Source organism: Vigna unguiculata, chromosome 9 (assembly GCF_004118075.2).
Source record: "Vigna unguiculata cultivar IT97K-499-35 chromosome 9, ASM411807v1, whole genome shotgun sequence".
Classification (NCBI taxonomy): domain Eukaryota; kingdom Viridiplantae; phylum Streptophyta; class Magnoliopsida; order Fabales; family Fabaceae; genus Vigna; species Vigna unguiculata.
Genome location: NC_040287.1, coordinates 43,862,679 through 43,885,190, shown reverse-complemented (window position 1 = coordinate 43,885,190; position 22,512 = coordinate 43,862,679). Strand labels below are relative to the sequence as shown.

General features: G+C 29.5%; 2 protein-coding genes across 5 annotated transcripts; one reads left to right on the top strand and one right to left on the bottom strand.

Moving 5' to 3' along the window:
- The first annotated feature begins 5,793 nt into the window (after positions 1-5,793).
- On the top strand, positions 5,794-14,596 carry LOC114163285 (histone deacetylase 19-like). Of its 4 annotated transcripts, none has more exons than XM_028047505.1 (8): positions 5,794-5,994; positions 6,416-7,000; positions 8,302-8,742; positions 9,143-9,373; positions 10,648-10,715; positions 10,797-10,854; positions 14,075-14,143; positions 14,242-14,596. In XM_028047505.1, exons 2-8 carry the CDS (start codon positions 6,473-6,475, stop codon positions 14,320-14,322), a joined length of 1,476 nt encoding a protein of 491 aa, XP_027903306.1. In that variant the 5' UTR covers positions 5,794-5,994; positions 6,416-6,472; the 3' UTR covers positions 14,323-14,596. The 4 variants fall into 4 exon arrangements, with proteins under 4 accessions (XP_027903306.1, XP_027903305.1, XP_027903304.1 ...); XM_028047504.1 differs by having other exon boundaries at positions 5,806-5,994; positions 6,428-7,000; positions 14,069-14,143; XM_028047503.1 differs by having other exon boundaries at positions 5,806-6,075; positions 14,069-14,143.
- A 3,670-nt stretch (positions 14,597-18,266) lies between these two features.
- Positions 18,267-20,353, bottom strand: LOC114163747. The gene is made up of 8 exons (XM_028048041.1): positions 20,277-20,353; positions 20,106-20,198; positions 19,540-20,014; positions 19,151-19,466; positions 19,014-19,071; positions 18,747-18,817; positions 18,383-18,483; positions 18,267-18,277 (listed from the first exon to the last, which is right to left on the bottom strand). Exons 2-8 carry the CDS (start codon positions 20,196-20,198, stop codon positions 18,267-18,269), a joined length of 1,125 nt encoding a protein of 374 aa, XP_027903842.1. The 5' UTR covers positions 20,277-20,353.
- Positions 20,354-22,512: the final 2,159 nt, after the last annotated feature.

Sequence of the window (22,512 nt, the reverse complement as noted above, 5' to 3'; positions counted from 1 at the left end):
ATAATAAGTAAGAGTAAAATTGGAATAAAGAAATATGGACACAAAAGAGGATATCTTTTTTATATATTGTTATAGATGAAAATAATTAATCTAGCTAAACTTAACTATGATTATTTGTATTTTATTAAAGTAACAAAGAAAAAACTAAACTATTTATAATAAAAATTAAATATTTAAGTAAAAAAAATTAATTATAATTAAACAATATTGTTTTATCGTTTATTTTAAAAGAAAAATGAACTTCTATCGGTTAATTGCTCACTAATTGAATTATGTATTTTATTTTATCATTTTTCTTCAATGGCCTCTTCTCCTAAACACCGCACACACTCCATTTTTTAATTCAATCACCACAATTGAGACAATGATCATGAGCTTCTCATCCTTGTCATTACTATATAAGGTCATGCTGCCTTTCTCTAGTCATCCCACCTTACCACCATCAGTGATATTCTAACACCTCACATCCCACCCAACTGGTATCTCTTTTTTTGAACCTTAACTCTAACTAACATTTTATTCTTCTCTTATATGTCTTTTGCATTTTTCACATTTTTTATACTCAATGCTTCACTACTCCCATTTCAACATTTTTTTTTCATTGTCTTATAATATTTTTCTTAAATATTTAGGCTTCTACCAATTTCGGAACTCTATGTTCTCCACTTTGACAAAATAGTTATTTCCGTGAAAGGTGAATACAAACAATTTAAGCTTGTCCTTTGAATGTTGTTTTATTGAAAGTATACAGTTTGTTTATGTTATTGTTTATACACTTGCTATATTTAATTTGGGAAAAAACATTATGTTTCAATTATTTAAGAGGGACCTCACGATTGTGGTGTTGGTGCTGAAAAAACTTTTGGGTGTGACATTTTTTACGCACATTACAAAGCGACACTCGTTTTGCCTAATTATGAAAGTGTAAAATTTTTCCTTAAATTTTCTCCTCTTTTTTTGAAGGAATTTTAAAATTCAGCAAAAGTAAAAAGTATTTAAGTTCAGTTCAGTTCAATTCGGTTCAACTCGATTTGGTTAGTTTCAATTCAGTTCGGCTCGATTTTGTTCGGTCCGGTTCGGTTCGGTTCGATCCGGTTTGGTTTATTGTGGTTCAGTTTGATTCGGTTCAGTGCGGTTCAGTTCGGTTTAGTGGGGTTCGGTTTGGTTCAGTACAGTTCGGTCTGATTCGGTTAAGTCTGGTTCGCTTCGGTTTAGTGTGGTTCTGTTTGGTTCGATCTGGTCCGGTTTGGTTCAATTCAATTTGATTTGGTTCGGTTCAGTTTGGTTCGATTTAGTGCGGTTCAGTTTGTTTCAGTGCGGTTCGGTTCGTTCCGGTCTTGTTTGGTTCGGTCCAGTTCGATTCAGTTCGGTTTGGTTCAATTCTATTTGGTTCGATTCGGTCTGTTGCGGTTCGGTCCGATTCAGTTCAGTTCGGTTTAGTGTGATTTGGTTGGGTCTCGTTCGATTCAATTTTATTTGGTTTGGTTCAATTCAGTTCAACAAAGAATATATAATGAATTTTTAAAATAGTTGTTAAATGTAAGATTGGAAAAATAAAATATGTACATAAGAGAAATTTTTAGAACAACTGTTGAAGACAAAAGAGGTTTTTAAACTAACAGTTAAAAGTAAACTATTTATAAAATAGTTAGTGTTTAAAATAATAATTAAGGATAAAATTGGAATATCAAAATATGGACACAAAAGAGGGTATCCTCTTTATATATTGTTATATATGAAAATAATTAATCTAGCTAAACTTAACTATGATTATTTGTATTATATTAAAGTAACAAAGAAAAAACTAAACTATTTATAATAAAAATTAAATATTAAAGTAAAAATAATAATAATAATTAATCAGTATTGTTTTATCGTTTATTTTTAAAAAACTGAACTTCTATCGGTTAACTGCTCACTAATTGAATTATGTATTTATTTTCTGATTTTTCTTCAATGGCCTCTTATCCTAAACACCACACACGCTCCATTTTTTATTCAATCACCACCATTGAGACAATGATCATGAGCTTCTCATCCCCGTCACTACTATATAAGGTCATGTCACCTTTCTCTCGTCATCCCACCTTACCACATTCACTACAATTCTAACACCTCACACCCCACCCAACTGGTATCTCTTTTTTTTAAACCTTAACCCTAACTAACATTTTATTCTTCTCTTATATGTCTTTTCCATTTTTCTCATTTTTTTATACTCAATGCTTCACTACTCCCATTTCAACTTTTTTTTATTGTTTTATAATATTTTTCTTAAATATTTAGGTTTTTACCAATTTCGGAACTCCATGTTCTCCACTTTGATAAAATAGTTATTTTCGTGAAAGGTGAATACAAACCAATTTAAGCTTGTCCTTTGTCCTTTGAATGTTGTTTTTATTGAAAGTATACAGTTTGTTTATGTTATTGTTTATACACTTGTTATATTTAATTTGGGAAAAAAACATTATGTTTCTATTGTTTAAGAGGGACCTCATGATTGTGGTTTGGTGCTGAAAAAACTTTTGGATGTGACATTTTTTACGCACCTTACAAAACGACTCTCTTTTTGCTCTATATCAATTAATTATGAAAGTGTAAAATTTTTCCTTAAATTTTCTCCTCTTTTTTTTGAAGGTCTTTTAAAACTCAACAAAAGGAAAGAATATTTAAGTTCAGTTCAATTCGATTCAGTTTGATTAGGTTAGTTTCAATTCGGTCTGGTTCGGTTCAATTCAACCTACATGAATCTTATCCTCTTAATTATTATATTTTAAATTTAAATATTTATTAAAAATAAAATAAAAATTATTTTTCAGTTTTATTATTTTACTGATTTTAGTAACTACTTTTTTTAATTGAAATAATTTTTCAAATATAAAGATAAATGAACAACAAAATAAATAAAAATGTCAAGTAATTGAAACATGATTCAACATAATAAGTAAAAGTAAATATGTAACTAATAATAATAATTAAAACAACAACAATAATAATAATAACTATTACAATAATTATGGTTCTTATTAATAATAATAATAGTAATAAAAATAAAAATAATAATAGAAATATAATAATATAAATAATTATAGTTAGTAATGATAATAATACATATAGTTGATACTAATAATGATCATTAATTATAGTTGACGATAATAATAATTATAGTTAATAATAAGTATTATAATTATAGTTAGAGTTGAAAATAATAATAATAATTATAGTTAAAATTCATAATAATAATAATATATATAAAAAATAATTATAGTATATAATAATAATGATAATAATAAAAATAATTATATTTATAATAATGATAATAATGACATAATATTAATAATTATTATTATTATGGTTAATAAATTATATTTTTGGAATGCCAATTTTTTAAATTAGATATGATAGTAGTTATAATAACAATATAATAATTATAGTTCTTAATTATAATTTTTTTAATGATAATAATAATAATTATTATTATTATTAATAGTGATAATAATAATAATACTAATAATAATCTATAACAATATATAGAGAAGTTTCTCTTTTTTGTGTTCACATTTAGTTTTTTTAGTTTTACACTTAATTATTATTTTAAAAGTTAACTACTTTATAAATAGTTTAACCTTAACCGTTATTCTAAAAAGATCTTTTATTTTTAACAGTTATTTTATTTAAAAACTATTTTAAAAATTAATTATATATCTTGAAAATAAATATTATTGATCTTAATTCAAATTCCTGTGAAAATTAGAAAATGCGAACACACATGTGCAATAACGTTTATGTTTTCGCTAGTAGTAATAATAAAAAAAATAATAACAATAATAGTAATAATTTTTCTAGTACTTATTTTCTCATATCAATAATATATAATAATAAAATTAATATATTACATATTAATATTACTAATAACGCTAATAATAGTAATAACTTTACTACTAACTAGCGTTCACATAGGGATTATCGCGCCTGTGTGTACGCATTTTTTAGAGATATTTTTTAGATATGAATGATTGTAGAGTTGTCAAAACGGGTAACCCGACCCGGCTCGACCCACCACGGGTTGATGATTTAGTGAGCCAACCCAATTTGACTCACTTTTTAGCGAGTCAAAAAAATTTGAACCCGGCCCGACCCACCATGGGTTGGCGGGTTAAACGGGTTCACTTAATTAAAAAAAATACAATTTATTTTATTTTATTTTAAGTCAAAACTAAATTATAATTCTAATTAAAATTAAAATCTAAATAAACTTTAATACAATCCAAATAAAAACTAAAATAAAAAAAATCAAATTATTTATGTGTTGGTTAAAAAAAACCTAATATGACCCAAATGTAAAGTCCAACTTAATAAAAAACACTTATGTAACTCTTTTATCTACGTGTTGGTGAGCCAACCCGGCTCACTACGGGTTCAACCCAGATGAGCCGGGTTCTAAATGAGTTGGGTAAAAAATCAACTGTATTGAAATTTGTAAAAAAATTTCAATTCAATCCGAACCCGTGGTGAGCCGGGTTGACTCGTGGGTTCCAACCCATTTTGACAGCTCTAAATGATTGTATGTTAATAGGTGATAATAGTGTAATGTTATTAAGTTAATAAAGTGAAATCAATAGCTAAATTAATTGTTGATAAATAAAAAAAAGAAAAAAAGATAAACAATTTTATAGAAAATAAGTAAAAATAACCATTAATTTTTAAAAATTTAATAAATAATTATATTGTAAAGGATAAAATTGGTATTATGAAATGTGAACACAAAATAGGGAATCATCTTTATATATTGTTATAGATAATGTTAATAATACTAATAGTAATAATATATAATAGTAACATATAATAATAATAATAATAATAATAATAATTATTATTATTATTATTATTATTATTGTTAATACTAATATTGGTTATCATTTTACTATTATAATTATAAATAATATTTATAATAATAATATTATTAAAAATGTGAAATACTAATACCTATAAAAAAATTACAATAATAATATTACTTATAATTAAACATAAATTGACCATCACTATGACTTTAACACCAATGTTTGTGAATAAGCTAAAGGTAATGATTAAATTGAATTACTTTTACAAAAATTAGAATTAAATTGAATAAAAAATAAAAAAAGTCCAATGACTGATTTGACATTTCTTTACAAAACAAGAATCAATGGAATAATTAAGTCAAAACTCTAATAGAGGAAGTTTATTAAAATTTTATAATGGTCAAAACCTGAACATTTCTTAGGGTGACAAAACAGGTTAACCTAGTCCATTTTGGCCCGCCTCACTATTGGCCCACCAAAAATGGGTTGGGTGAACTATCCTGTCACTAAAAAATGGACTAGAAACTGCAACTCGTCTTGTCACAAAACAGATCGATGGGTTGGATCGTTACCTTTTTTTTAATATTTTTAGTTTTATTTATAAAATATGTTTATATATATATTTATAAAAAATATTTAGAATATATTTAATCATATAAATATTTTTTAAACTTTATATTGATATATTAATTTTTTTAAACTTTATATTGATATATTAATTTTTTAATTGTATAAATTAAAATAATTATTATATTTACATGTTAAATTATTTTATTATAATAATAATTAAAACTTAAATTATTATAAGATATAAAAAATTTATTTATTTTTAATTATTTTTATTTAACAAATAAATAAATAAAAATGGACATATTACGCTTTGACATGTTATACTTTTATTAAATTCTTTTTCACTTAATTTATTTTACAAAATAAAAAATATAACACCTGCTTCACCCAAATCCGGAAGGACTAGTTTATTACGATTGGTAGACGAGAATAATTTGTGGTATCATCGGACAAGCAGCGTGGGCTGTGAGGCACTTTCGCTTTAGCCAGAGTTGCTTTGAATCGTTGCCAGTAGTCGGTCGATACGTTTGTAGACCCGGGAGACTCTGCTAAACAGCACTGGAGAAGAGATAAGACTGAAATCGTAGGATACCTCCACTTTTGCAATGGAATTGTGGAATCAATTACAATTACGTTGTCCATTCATTTTTTCGCTTATTCAGCAGTATGACAATCTATGATTTTGATTGATCTTTTCTGTCGTGCTTCTGATTTTCTATGTCTATACATTAAGCGATAGGTTTTTTCCTCAGTATATTAGGGTTTGTATTCAGTTTGTGCACATGGTGGTGACAGTCTGTCAGCTATAGGAGTTCCAAAACCATAAACCAAAGGCTATAGTAGCCCAACCCAATTCTTATTTTTAATTTTAATTTAATTGTTTGATTTCCCATCGTTGCTATGTACGTTTATCTCAGTTTACGTCAATATTTCTTTTTGAATTGAGCTGTTTTACTACTGCTTCTTTTTCTTTAATAGTCCTTTCTCCCCTTTTCCCTTTCAAGAGATTTTGTTAGGATGGTTGACTATTGAGAAGAAGATAATAACGGGAAACAACACACATGGATTCCGGCAGCAATTCTTTACCATCTGCACCTGATGGAGTTAAGAGAAAGGTTTGCTATTTCTATGATCCAGAGGTTGGGAATTACTATTATGGGCAAGGTCACCCTATGAAGCCACATCGTATACGGATGACACATGCACTTCTTGCTCATTATGGATTGCTTCAGCACATGCAGGTCCATAAGCCATTTCCTGCTAGAGACCGGGACCTTTGTCGTTTTCATGCTGATGATTATGTTGCATTCCTTCGAAGCATAACCCCTGAAACACAGCAGGATCATCTTAGGCAACTCAAACGCTTTAATGTTGGTGAAGATTGTCCTGTTTTTGATGGCCTCTACTCTTTCTGTCAAACTTATGCAGGGGGGTCAGTTGGGGGTGCTGTGAAATTAAATCATGACCAATGTGATATCGCTGTCAATTGGGCTGGTGGGTTGCATCATGCCAAGAAGTGTGAGGCTTCTGGATTTTGCTATGTTAATGATATAGTCCTTGCAATCTTAGAACTTCTTAAACAGCATGAGGTTTGTGTAGCCGTGCATTTCCTTTTGGTTTCCTTTTATTGTCACGCTTTAGACGTATATTGATTTTGTGGACATGTCTGAATCTTTTATACTTTAGATATTCTTTAGGATTTTTGTAGGGAATTATTACTACTGAATAATGAAGGGCATAGCTCAAATTTGTAGGCAATAGGAGCTTTTACATAAGATTCTTTTCTTTTGGATCCTTAGAGAATTCTTCCAACACTAAATTTAGTCGAACATGATCCCTTTAAACGTTCTATAATAAAAAGCTACTATTCATGTTGAGAAGCGTTGGTTGTAAACACCCAACATCAGATGATGATGGGAAACATGACTTTGTTTAGTTGGAGAAGGATCAGATTCTGAATCCAAGTCCAAGCAATCGAGCCATCTAGAAGGTTCACTTTGGAAAGAACAAAATAACTTTAGGAACTGCCATTTGGATCTTGGGATTTTTGTTGGCACGAATCATTCATTGACAAGTGCACCTATAGCACATGAACAAGTGATAAATATTTATCATTCTCTCCAAGGACTTGTGCAACACATGACAAAATTTGCAATCGATAACTAGTTTAGACAAATAATATTTCCATGATTTGTATTGATGCTAGATGATTAAAGCTATGCCAACAAAAATAAAACACTTTTGGAAGTTTGTCAAACACTTAGGATGTGGAAAATATTAGAAATGATATGGTAGATTTTTGTTAGGGTTAGACTTCACTGATCCCCACTTTCATGCATATAATCTCTCAACTCCTCTCCACTTTCATGTTAAAGTCAATTCACAAGTTTACTCAAATCGTAATTCCTTAGTAGAATAAGCCTAGGTTTCTTTATTAAGATTCAATTCCTAGAGCTCATAACAAACAAACTTGCATTTACAACAAGGTTTAAGATAGCTAATTAATGACTCAAGCTCCATTCCTAAATACAAGCTTCATTAGGTATTTTGTTCCATTTATGGATCACAAAAGATATTTTCCCAATACCTAATGAATCAAATATTAATCTATGGATGATTAGACCACAACAAACATTAAGTTAAGAAACAAAATACTAATATTGAATGGAAATGCGCGCGCACACACACACACACATATATATATACACACACACATATTTATATATGTAAAATCAATACCAATTACATGAGAGCTCAAATGGTTACATCTAATAACAAAATGAGTTTAACTTTTCATTGTCATGGTAAAATATTACTATTTTGAAGTTACTCAAATATCTCATCACAAACTTGTGTCTCTTTCTGATTTAAAATATTTCATTTGTTGCAGCGTGTTCTATATGTGGACATTGATATCCACCATGGAGACGGTGTGGAGGAAGCATTCTATACTACTGACAGAGTCATGACTGTTTCTTTTCATAAATTCGGAGACTATTTTCCTGGTACTGGGGATGTACGCGATATTGGATATGGAAAAGGAAAATACTATTCTCTTAATGTTCCACTTGATGATGGCATTGATGATGAGAGTTATCATTTCTTGTTCAAACCAATAATTGGCAAAGTAATGGAAGTGTTCAGGCCTGGTGCAGTAGTTCTTCAGTGTGGTGCTGATTCTCTATCTGGAGACCGTTTGGGATGTTTCAATCTTTCAATTAGGGGACATGCAGAGTGTGTTAGATACATGAGGTCATTCAACGTGCCCCTCTTGCTACTAGGTGGTGGTGGCTACACCATTCGGAATGTTGCTCGTTGTTGGTGCTATGAGGTAGAATGTTGTTTAAATTAATAAAATTTCTGCCATTTATTTATTGTATCCGAGCGGGGTGCCATAACCCAAAAGTGGGATTTTTGTCATGAAATTCCAATATTTTCTACATCTTTCATATTTAATTATAAAAAATACTGGACATGAAGTAACTTGTTCAGTAACAGTAATGATGGTAGAGGGGTCAAAGTAGTTAGTATTGTTTCATTTTGCTTGTCTTGAACTATAAAATGTAAATTAAGATATCCTAAAGTGTCTTAGTATTCAATAAGACACACCTTGTAGTTGTGTTTCTCACTTCTCAACTTGTTTATTTAGTAGTTATATGCTACTTGATTAATTCTTTTGTATAGAAATTCATCCAAATACATTAAATTATTCATTATACATGTTAAGGCAGACAGGAGTTGCTCTTGGAATAGAAGTTGATGACAAAATGCCACAACACGAGTATTATGAATATTTTGGTCCAGATTATACCCTTCATGTTGCCCCAAGTAACATGGAAAACAAGAATTCCCGTCATTTACTTGAAGAAATTCAATCTAAGCTACTTGAGAATCTTTCCAGGCTGCAGCATGCTCCTAGTGTCCAATTTCAGGAAAGGCCTCCGGATTCTGATCTTGGAGAGGTAAACTTCTGTCACTTATTTTACTGCATTTCCCTAATTGGCTTTTTTTGAAGGATTTCTTTTAATTGTGTTAAATAAATGTATGTATTTTATATTATTATGTGTCTTGTGGGTCCATCTATCTGTTTCTTTTTCTGCTGTAGCTGCTTGGCCAAGTGCAAAACTTTGCGGTCCTGCAATCACAATGTACCTTTTTTGACTGTTGTTATATGTGTGTGTTTTGTTTTTCAGCTTAGTTAAAAATTCAACATTTTCTCCCTTGAAACTTCAGATTTAAGTTGGTATCAAAGTAGGTTCTCATCCCACTCTGCTATTTCAGTCACTCTTTGTCATTGCTGTCGGTGACCTATATACATAGATAAAGTGATCGTTGACCATTAAAGCATTTTCAATTTCAAGATATAAGATTTGTTTGTGAAATCCTTTGATTTAGATTTAATTATCTAGGAACATTTTGATTGTTGCAACTTGTTAGTTTCATTTAACTCATAAGCTAAGCAAATCATAAATAATCAAAGCAATAAAACAATTAAGATGTTGACTGCAAAACACGCCCGACGATGCTCATAGTCGTCTAGTATGATCTACTGATGAGTCGTCTAGTATGATCTACTGATGAGTCGTCTGATCAGTTCAAATGTTGAATCATATGATCAGTACATGTTGAATCATCTTATCAGTACATATGCAAACTTGATGGAGACACTTTAACTGCATAAGCACACACCCTAAATATTCAAAGCATATAGACTCACTTCGAGTATTTGTTATCATCAAAACCATTGGGTGATTTTACACGTAATACACTATATGATACAGGTCATCTTATCCTTGACAGAGTTGTGTCGTCTAATTAGTACAAATTTGATAGTTTGATCTAACAATTTTAAATATTCTTGAGATTACAAAGAAAATAAGCTAAAAGTGTAGAGCATTATTCAACTGCAATAGATGTTGAGTAGATTCCTATACAAAGTGAAGACTCCAAGAAGAGTCTTGAGGAAGTGAATAGTAATACTGACTTGGCAGTAATGTGATTCAAAATTAACTACGCTAACAAAGATACAGTTTGAGAGAAAGAAATTAGGTACTACAAAGACTAGGAAACTACTGTACAACCAAATAATATGAATGGATTGTATACACTAACACCCTTAGTGACCAATAAGATAAATCTTAGGCCCCCTAAACTCATATGGTAACTAAATTTTAAATTTTTCCTACCATTCGTGCTCATTTTCTAATACTCATATACACATGCTACAATTTTACAGGCAGAAGAAGATCATGATGGAGATGAGACATGGGATCCAGATTCTGACATGGACGTTGATGTTGAACGGTATTTTACTTTATACTCAATTTATTTCTTATGATTAAACATTACATGATCAGGTGCTCAATTTGTTACCTCATTTATCAGTGAGCTTGTACCAAGCAAAGTAAAGAAAGAAATTGTTGAACCACAGCTCAATGGTCTGGTATGTACCTCTGTTGGTTTTTGAAAATTTAAATAAGTTAATAATATTTTCATTTATTTTGAGACTCTAATGGTTAAACATGCTATATAGTGTCGGTAGTTGTATATAAATCTACTTATATTAGCCATTTTTTCAGACACCATAAATGACATGAGTTGGGTAGGAACATCAACCTCTAACAATAGGGTACTTAGTTGCTCATGGCATCACGCTGACACAATTAACTAAGATTAAGAGCTTAGAGCACACAAATATTATGATGTGTCTCAGTACCTAGGATAATTTACAAGGTTGTCTAACCCTAAGTTTATAATATTTGGTGTTGGGTTTTTTCTTTTCAAACCTACTCTGAAAGTATCCCCTTAGGTCAAGCAACAAAAGCTGTAACAACAGAGTGAATGTAGCCCTCATTGTTAAGAAGGGGAGAGCGCAAGCCCTGTGTCTCGTGCATAGGTGCCCTCGTGGCTTGCTTAACCAAGAGTTCCTTGCTCGAGCTTGAGTAAGTACCACATGCTCAGTCTATCATGGCTCGCTTAACCAAGAGTTCCTTGCTCGAGCTTGAGTAAGTACCACTTGCTCAGTCTATTTAAGTGAGGATCTTAGGTTCTACTTTAATTGAACTAAAAACTACTAAATATATATCATAAAATAATGATAAGTTTCTAAATACAAGTTAAAAATAGGATCAAAATATACCAATATTTGACACAACTCTGCCTTTGAGCAATGCATCACTTCATTTGAGATCTTCTTGGTGCTAACTACTATGACCTATTCTTCCCTACTGGTTATTCACTCCCGCAGCGCGACACAAGAAAATATTTGTTGGTGTATATTCTTGGCATTGAGTAGAGTATCGTGCCATGAGCCATGTGTCATGTTGCTTGCTTTGAGATAATTTGGTTGCATTTTGTCTTTATGAAGCTTTGTTTTACTCAACTCAACCAACACATTACACGTTGAGTTATAAAATGATATTGTAGATTTACAATGAGACATTACCAATCATTATAAGTGTAATTATGACAATTAATATACCATAGGATCCTCTAAGAGATTTTGCTATCATTATTCTAAGGTGATAGATATCTCTATATAGTCTGTAGTATTGATTTACTATCAATTTGAATTGAATTAGTTTTCTTCTCTTAAGTCTTCAAGTAATTTGAAGTTGGTAGCAGAGTTCTCAATCTTGGGGACTTTGCTTTTGTGTCTAAATCCTAGCAACATTAGTTGCGGTTCTTTCTCTTTTTTATTTGGTTGCCAGAAGTGCACCCACCCTATTTTTTGGGTTGCCAGAAGTGAACCCTCTTAAAAAGACTGAGGAAGGACCACCTAACCTGTTGGTTTGGTTAACAATGTGAGATCAGCAATGTTGTTGTCTATAGTTATGTCTTTCCTTAATGAAATCAGAAATCTGTTTGGCAAAGTTATCAAAGTTTTGAGGAGTGATAATGCAAATGAATAATTTTCTTTTAGCTTTTCCACTTTTTGTTCTCATTGCATGCTACATCAGTCCACTTGCCCCTGTACACTTTAGCAAAATGGTATGTGGGATTGCTTGATTATAAGATTGAGAAATCTTACTTAGAGAATCAAGGAGATTCTCAAGGGGTCCAATTTGACATCCCTCAAAACAACGGAGGAATGGTTAGAGGAAAAATCTTCTGCTAGTTTTTCCATCAGAAGATGCAAAAAAAATGCAATGAGGAAGGAACAAATGGTAGGAACCAAAAATGCCCATGAAAAAATAGTGTTCTCCGATCTGGTTTGAACCCCGTTAAATAAACTGGGGAAGGGCCAGCAAACCTGAGGGTGTGTTTAACAATGTGAGATCAGCAATGTTGTTATCTGCAGTTGTCTTTCCTTAAATGAAATCAAAAATCTGTTTGGCAAAGTTATCAAAATTTTGAGTGATAATGGAAAAGAATAATTATCTTTTAGCTTTTATACTTAGTTTTCATGACATGCTACATCAGTCCACTTGTCCTTATACATTTTAGCAAAATGGTGGCAATGCTTGATTATAGGATTGAGAAGTTAGAGAGTCAATGGTGGTGGTGACGGCATTAAGTAGTGGGAAATGATGGAGCTGTGTCATTTTTAACAGGAGGCTTGTCCGTAGATTATTCATTAATTATAGAGATTCATGTGGAGCTGTGGCATCAGTTCCGGAAGATTGAATGTATGAGTGCATGTATTCAAAATAAAAAACAAGTTTTGTTCCACTGAATGGTATGACTACATAGTTCATTGAACACTATTGGTTCTATCTTATAAAGAATGAGTCTAAACAAGCTAAGTTAAGAAAATATTCTTAGAGGATTAAATGGCTGCCTATTTTAAGAATAAGCAAAGATATATGTTCAAAGACTTACCAACGATGCCACATTCCCCTTACCCTTGTCTCATTCCTCAAAAATAAAGAAAAAAATGAAAACTATAACCATTGGGATTATGTCTGTACTTAGTAATGTAAATGACCAATCTTCATAGAACTTAAAACGCTAATTTTGACTGTCAAGCATCCTTAAAAGTTGAAATACACTGATAAAATTGTGTGAAATGAAATCACGTTCTGCGCTGACTGCCTATCAAGGAATGATCGTGTATCTCAACTCAAACTATCTACTGAGATTCCCCTGTAGTCTAAGTTACGAACAGTTCATTTGTTAATAATTGGCAACCTGCTGACATTAAATTCTGGAGACAGTTTTATATTCTTTCTTTTTTAACTTGCATAAACATAGTCACGATATTATATTAATAGACAATAATATTATATTAATAGACAATAATATTGTAATGTTATTAAATTAATTTACAAAATAAATTTATATTTATTAAAACAAAATGAAATGATTAGAGAAAATTTGTGAAAATAAATGTTGATGAATAAAGAAAAAAAGCAGGTAAGGTAGACAATTTTACAGAAGAAAATATGTAAAAGTAATTGTTAATTTTTAAAAATTTAAGAAATAATTATATTATAAAAAATAAAATTGAAATTATGAAATATGGACATAAAAGAGAATTTTTTTATATAATTATAAATTATAAATTATGCAACTTATCGTCATGTATTGTCCATTGCGTAACTCTCCAACTAACTGGTTTTTCTTGTACATTCCTCGGACTGTTCTGTTGAAAACCCTTTTGTAAACTCGTACATAAATTCATATGTAACTTGGTACAATGTTTGATACCTGTTTAGTTTCAGGATGACCAGAGAAGAAGTCGGGAACATTTGAGAGTCTCTGATACTGCAGTTGCTGAAACTTGCATGAAGGTGAATTTCACAACACTAAGCACAAATGCATAAACACTAAGCGTGCATTTTATTAAGTGTCATTTACAATCCTGTCTGACTGAATTTGGTTCTTGCAGGCTCTAGATATTTCTTCTCAGAAAGCTGATGAAGATAATGTGAAAGTTGAACAGAATACTGTGAATGATTTGACCAAATAGACGGGCGTGAGGTGCTGAGGAACATAGGTTTTAACTAATTGGTGAACACTGAAATTAATTTTCCATTTATGCTGTCGCATTTCCGAATTAATTGAGATGTGGCTACTGGTTGGTTTCATTATTGTCGTCATTGTATACACGCAGTCCCATTATTTTCCTAATGTAAAGGGCAAATTTAATTTGATTTTATCACATCCAACTGGTTTTTTTACTGTTACATTACATATTGTAACAGAATAGTAATTAGGTAATTATGTGCTATTATTGAACTTGATTTATTTTTCTTATATTGATCTTTATTTTTCAGTATAAGTTTCTCGGATTCTTGTAGAGGAAGACATCCCAGAATAAACGCTTGCTCGCTTTTAAAAAGGCTAGTAAACACTTGTAAAACTAAAACTTACATGTTTGAATCATCAATTTTATATCTCACTGAAGATCTTCATAAATTTATAATAAGAATAGTATCTTTAATTCAATTTTTTGAGAAAAATAATTCATGAGTTGTGTTGTAATACTCTAAAAATAAAAATAATTTGTTATTTACAAAAGGTTTAATTATTTTTTGAGTCAAAGTTGAGAATTTTTATTTAAGTTTCTAATAAATTTTTATTCTTAAAATTTTAAAATTGTGACTTTTAAGTTTGTGATGTGATGTCACTCTTTATAAATATAAATATAAATATATATATATATATATATAATCATATAATTATAAAACTATAAAACTATAAAGTTACAAAATTATGAAATTATAAAAATACAAAATTATTAAATTATTAAATTGTAAATTTTTTAATTTTTTAATTTTGATTTTTTTAATTTTTTAATTTTATATTTCATCATTTTATAGTTATATATTTAACATTTTTAACATTTATATTTTTTATTTTAAAATTTATAATTTCAATTAAATTTTAAAATAATTTTTGTTAAATAGATTAAACATTTAAAAAAGATCTCTTCTTGTAACATGGACTCAATTTAAAAACTTTAAGAATTCAAAGACCATTTCCAAAGCCATGTAGTTATAAACAACAAACAATTTCTAATAAAACCTATCAAAAACATGATTTTGAAAACAAATTTTAAAAAAATTGAGTTGTCTAATGCTAAAGTATACAATAACCATTTTCAAAATCTTATTAAAAAAAATACTTAAACTAAATAACCTTAACACCTTTATTGGAAGGGAAAAAACAAAAATAAGTTGTCTTTACATAATTATTTTGAGTAACATAATAAAAAAAGGCTTAATTATCATTTTGGTCCCCTAATTTGTTGGGTTGGTTCATTTTGGTCCCCTTATTATTTTTTGGTTCAATTTGGTCCTCTAATTTTTTAAAAGGTTCAATTTGGTCTCTGCCGTTAAGTCAACTTTAACACCATCTCCTTGACCTGCCACGTGTCATTTTGTGGAATTTTTAAATTTTTTTTAAAATTTTTTTATTTTTTTTTAAAATTAAACTGCCACGTGTCACCTTATGGTTGTGACATGTGTCAATTTGAGATATTTTTATTTATAAAAATGTACTGCCACGTGGCAGATCACGATTGTGCCACGTGTCAAGCTAACAATGGTTGTTTTTGATTTAGTCCCTCACTTTACTATTTTGATTAAATTTAGTCCTTCAATTTTTTAAAATGATTCAATTTTATCCTCTCTAATTTGATACCAAATTAGTAATTAAGCTTAATTACAACTTATATATACATATTAAAATAATTTTTATTATATTTATCGATTAAATTACTCCATCTAACTATTCAAATTATTATTATTTTTTACACGTATAGAAAATTTCAAGTGTAAAAAATTACTAGTGAAAAATGTAAGAAATGAAATAACATGAGTATTTAGGGAGTGATTTGATGTATAAATGGTAAAAAATTATTTTAACATGAATATATTAAATTGTAATTAATAAGGGGACCAAATTGAACCTTTTACAGAATTAGATGACCAAATTGAACAAAAAAATAACAAGGGGACCAAAATGAACCAATCCAACAAATTAGGAGACCAAAATGATAATTAAGCCTAAAAAAAATTATAAACTGTAAATTGATAGTCTAGACTCATTCCACTCTCCCCTTGTCTATCATGCATCCAAACATACTTCATCATCTGCTTATAGCATTAGACTGCCTACAATAACAATGATCAATTTTATAATAGAACACCAAGCATAAATCCCAACAAACTAAATTAGAACCCAAACGACAATCATCCACTACTACATATTTATTCTTTAGTAACATTTAAAAAATGTTACTGTATTGTAAAAAATGTTACAAATATAGTTTAGTAACATTATACCACATGTTACGTATACCCTATGTTACTAATAAATATTAGTGACATTTTTACATATTAATTGAGGCATTTATAAAAATGTTACTAGATTATTTTAATAGCATTTATTTAATAAAAATGTAACATTATAAAAAATATTACTAAATTCTTTTAGTTATAATTTTTTTATAAATGAGTGACATTATAAAAATGTTACTAAAAATTATTGGTAACATTTTTTTAAATTAAGAGACATTTTAAAATTTTTTCTAAAAAAATTTAGTGATAATTTTTTTTTAAGGTAACATTATAAAAATGTCACTAAATAGTCACACCAACATTTCTTTTGACTAATTGATCTCTTGTAGTCTTAAAAAAGTTTGATTTTAATTTTTACAGATCAGTAGGATTAATTACGTTTTTAATTTGTAAAATTAAAATTTGTCCTTTTTCTAAATTAATTCCTATATGTATAAAGAGGCAAATATCATCTTCAATAACGGAAAAAATCTTTTACTATATTTCAACATAATAGATAAACAAGAATTAAGAGCAGGTGAAAGAAGTGTTTAAATTTTGTCCAGAGTTTTAAGATTCTCAACATCATCATGTTCTGCATTAAAAATAAAAGTAAATACATCAAAGAATATACCTCAACTAAAACATGGAAAATCTCAAGTTTAAAATATGATCTTAATAACCATCAACATAAATTGAACTGTCCTTCTCTTCTTCTGTTACTAATGCATGGATTTTTATTTTGACAGTTCAGAATTTCTTGGAGATATGATACTGAATTAGCTTTAATTTCAGTCTTATTCTTCATCATCTTCCTAATTCAGAATCTTTTGATGTTGAACTTCCTACGATCATTACCTGTTAAAGACTTAAAATCAGTAGGCACTGAAAGCAAGAGAATTTTGCAGAGAGCACTGAAATCAGTTTTCAATAACTTTTATTATGAACATGGTCTCATTCATGCATGATGCATCCAAAATGAAAGCTATGGTTGGTATCACAGTATCATCATATATACGAATATATGATCATATTTTGAAGAGAATTGGTGATATTGGTTTAATAAATAATAATAAGTGGAACAGTTTAAGATATTCAAGTGATAATTCCTTCTAAAGTGTTCATGCAAGTGGATGGTATAATCATTTTAATTTCTTTCGAAGGTTTGGCTGCTCTGCCTACTCAACAGAAACTGTGATAAGTACTAATGGCCTACTAGGGTTAATGTGCACCCTTGTAACAATATACTTCTGTTTACACATTATGCACCAGAGAACTTTGATGGATATGAAAGAAAAAATCATATTAATTTGAAAGCTTCACACACAAAATAAACAAGTAAAGCAATTTCAGTTATTGCAATTAATATTATTATTTATCCACTAGTTTAATTACTAAAAGTGGGGAATATATTTCAATGAGATAATAAAAGTAATGACAAAAAGACAAGGTTGGCGAGGAAGAGTTGGTTCATTTTTATCCAACACTGTAATTTGTTTCTTCCTATTTCAGATCTAGTAGCTATTTGTAAAAAACAGAATCTTGTGACAATTTATTGTATCCAATAGAAAACATTCACACCTTATTCAAACCACTTCTTCAACTCATTGCATGTAATAATGTATGTGCATCATTTAGCAACTGTATATAAAGATAATTAAAATTGATAAATTAGTATAACAAATACATAAATGTTTTTAATCAAACTATTACTATCATTTACTAAAAGACTTAGAGGAAACTTACACTTGTGAGATTTCTCTTGTTTCAATATTTTTACGTCAGTCCCGTCAAAATGAATTTTAGGTTTCCGCTCTCTTTTTCCTATTTCTTTTCCTTCAACAACACTACTTAGATAAAGTTCATTAACAAACAATCAATATAACAACAAAAATGGAAACAAAAACTACTTATACAGATGGAGGGATGTTAATCCTGAAACTGGTTTGAGCATTTTTCCATTGCTCAGAAGCTAGGAATGATGGGCAGTGGCTATGTATGGATTGCAACAATTACTTTTGGCATGATGTTCAAGAGGATAATAAGAACATCTTATGGCATGATATTCAAGAATGTTAACAACACTAAAGTTATGAAGAAGAAGAAGAACCTTTCCTTTAATGTACTCAAATGTAATTTTCTTTTGAGTTTAGTTGCTGCATTGAAATAAGACTCTAATTCCTGATTCAAATATCATAAATAAGAAGCTCAATTAATATTAAATTTCTTAAGGATGAATAAAAGGCTTGGACTTACTTTTTTTGTCAGAGAATTCCATGCCTTAACAGCTTTTTTCTTAACCTATTTTTTAAATGAAATGTTAAATAATAAGTGATTCAAATAATGAAGCTTTATCAATGTATTGAAGTTTACATACCCTTTCAAAATTGTCTAAATCAACTTTTGTTTCTTTATAGTTGTTTGCAAATTCTTGCCTGTAATAGTGATCATTTATAAGTCAGTAAACCAAAAAGAATAAAATTATAAGCTTATTGTAAGAGAACTAGATCTTACAAGAAAAGCTCAAAGGCATTGGATGGATGTTTGAGAATGCTAAGATATTTATCAAGTGTGACAATTTCAACATTAAGATCTTCTAATTTCCTGGATAAAAGAAATAGTAAGATATGTTCCAAAATATTATTAACAAAATTAATTGATAGATAATATAAAAGAAAAATAAAGAAAAAATATGATAATAACCTCTTAGTTAACTTGGTGTTAGTTTTATGCACTTTTTCATTTTTTCTCCTGGGGCTAGTATGAGTGAATGGAAAGATCAAGGCATGTGCATTTTTCTCTAGGAGCTCACTTGTAGGATCTTCAATAACTACCAAAGGAACAATGCAAAGATCAAAACATTTAATACTAAATCAATATTTATTACTATGAAATAAATAAACCTTTATGAGAGATGTTGTCATCATTATCCATCATCTTCAATGTTGGATCATCTTCAATGTCCACCTCCTCTTTATTCAAATTTGAAACCATTACTTCTGGAGCATAACTTGGGATTTGAGTAAAAGCGATTTTGAAGTTGTTTAGAAGCTCAACTTTCATTGCTTCTAGTTGCTCTTTTAGTTTGGTTTCCACTTGCTCCTTCACTTGCTCTTTTAGCTTTATTTCCATTTCCTCTTGCATTCTGTTTTTCATGCTTTGTAGTTCAACCTGAGCATTCCTTTGAACTTCATCAATTAATTTTTGTATTCCAACTCGGGAGTTAGATCCCCATAGATCGAAAGGTGAAACCCCTTTTCCATATGTGCGCACATAACCATGTCGATCTTTTCCAAAGACTTGGGAAAATACATCATCTCGGGTTGAGTTTTTCTCTGGTTCTATTGAATGCGAAGAAATTGCATCCTCAAGCTTTGACTAAAAAAGGAAAGAAAAAAACAAAGTTAAACTTGTTATTAAACAAAACTATTAATTATAAAAATATATATAATGAATGAGATCATCATACAATAATCTCTTTGGTTTCCTCATTTTTAGGCTTATGTGTCATGATGAACATTTCTGCACGAGATGGCTCTCTTCCATCAATATTTTTCATCATCTACACCATACAAAAGAAAAAAATATTAGTGTAAAAAAGGTACAACCATTAATACATTAGTTATGTAATTAGTTTAACCTCTTCATATCGTATTTCAACAAAGGTTTTTGTTCCTGTGGTATGTATAGAAGTAAATTTTGCTCTACTTGTTTTGTTCTTCTCACAGCGAACCTTTATAATAAAAATATGAAATGATATTCTATTTTATATACTCTTTAATACACTAGTTAATTATACATGATCGTATACCGAACGATTACATTATAATTATAATACATTTTAAATAAATTTATTTCTTGTAAATATAAATCTTAAAAATCATTCATCAAATGATATGTCAACAAAATATTTATACAATAAAGATTAAAAAATCATTTTTTTAATAATACAATAATTAAAAACTAAAAGTTAGTTTCTATTTTGATTATTTTTATTGATTAAAATTTAGTTTCTAAAATAAATTTAAAATGACTAGAAAATAATTTTTAATTACTTCTTAACGATGCGATATTATTATTTTATTTTTAATTAATTTCTGATAATACTGATATTATACAATATATTTATTTATTTAGTATATTTATTTATTTACAGTAACATTTTTGAAACATGTTGCAATATTAGGATATATATAGTAACATTTTTAGTAGATGTGATTATGCAAATGTTAATAAAAATAGAAAAAAGTGTAATATGTACAGTAACATTTTTAAAAAGTGTTACAATATTAATATTAATATTCTTTATAGTAACAATTTTAAGAAAATGTAACTATATTATATCAATAGTAACATTTTTAATAAATGTAGTTAGGCAAATGTTGCAGTAGCTACTAAATGCTGTAGTGATCACAACCAATACGCCACACAAAATACTATTGTTCTCAGCGCGTCGCCTAGCAGTTCCTACCCTCTGCTAGATGGTGCATCAGGATTCAAGACAAGATTCAGGACAAAATCCAGGTTTTGCACCTGCGAGAACTCTAAATCCCCGAAACCACTCGTTAAGTCACCCAATTGCCCGTAAACCACATTTATTCATGTTTCTAGTAATCATACCTATCTTGTTTTTCATACAATTGCAATTTTACGTCAATTAAATGCCAAGTATCACAATTCCATTTTTTCCTCGAACCCTTATGACCTTCATGATTATTCATACAACGATTACTCTCATACATCAGCACATAATATTTATTCACCAATTTATGGCATCAATCACTCAACCAAAATGTAAGAGGACATATTCAGAGATGAAGATAACCAGACGTGTCGTCTGGCGGTCCTTGATTGACGCCAAGCGATCTCTGGAAAAACTTAGAAACCAGACATTCACAATATGAGTCGTCTGGCGGTCCATAAACATCGTTAGACGATTCTTGGACAGAAACCCAAAGACGCAATTTTCAGCTCGAATTGAAAGAGAACATGCACCACATGCATGCATCATATGATAAAACCACATAATCAACGTAGCACATAATGCAGCTCCCCTTACCTAGATTTTCTTGCTCCAAAAGCCCTTCTAGAATTTCCTTCGTGATCCGGAATGTGTTCAACCCTTGCCTCTAATACTAGAACACTCACTAGCTCTCTTTTATTTAGTTTTGTGGTCTAAAACACTCTCCTAACCTGGGCACACGAAAATACCCTGACCAATACTCTTCTCTCCATTTTTGAATTAAATTTTTAACTTAAGAATTTTACCAAATTAATGAAAAACGAATTTTATAATTTAAGTGTCATTCATTGTCCATTAATTAGGAGTTTCTCCTCCAATATTCCCATAACTTCTACGTAAAAAAGCACTATTTTGTGCTAACCAAGGTTCAAACTCATACCCACCTATTTACCAAGAACAAGCAAAAACCAACAAGCCATTACATGTTTCTTGCTATTGCATGCACATAAATAGATACAAAGTACACATCATACGTTCATGCATATTGAATCAAACTCAAGTCCTCCTAAGACCACTCAACATGCTCGACCACTTGAGCTACCATTTCTCCTTGTCATGACTCTCCTCATTAATTAATTTAAGGATTCCTTCCCTCGCATTTAAGAAATAAATATTTATTTATTTATTTAATTTTCCCGAGTCTTATAAGGGAAACTAGGTTTTTCTTTAGATTTTTAAATGTATCGCTTGTCTTAGTTCTTGATGGTGTTTTATTTGCTGGATTGATGAATGCATTATTTGGATTGTGAAGTGGTTTGTGTTGCCCTTGGATTTTTTGTGTTGTATGTGTAAGCAAGTGAGAAACTACTATTCTCACTCAGGCAAAGAACCTTTAGCCTAAGCGAGAATAGAA

Coding starts and splice junctions, on each gene's coding strand:
- LOC114163285 (XM_028047504.1), top strand. CDS start 6,473: ATGGATTCCGGCAGCAATTCTTTACCATCTGCACCTGATGGAGTTAAG. Junction 8,743..9,142: donor CTCGTTGTTGGTGCTATGAG/GTAGAATGTTGT, acceptor ATGTTAAGGCAG/ACAGGAGTTGCTCTTGGAAT. Junction 10,855..14,068: donor AACCACAGCTCAATGGTCTG/GTATGTACCTCT, acceptor ATACCTGTTTAG/TTTCAGGATGACCAGAGAAG.
- LOC114163747 (XM_028048041.1), bottom strand. CDS start 20,198: ATGATGAAAAATATTGATGGAAGAGAGCCATCTCGTGCAGAAATGTTC. Junction 20,015..20,105: donor AGGAAACCAAAGAGATTATT/GTATGATGATCT, acceptor TTCCTTTTTTAG/TCAAAGCTTGAGGATGCAAT. Junction 19,072..19,150: donor AATGCCTTTGAGCTTTTCTT/GTAAGATCTAGT, acceptor TCACTATTACAG/GCAAGAATTTGCAAACAACT.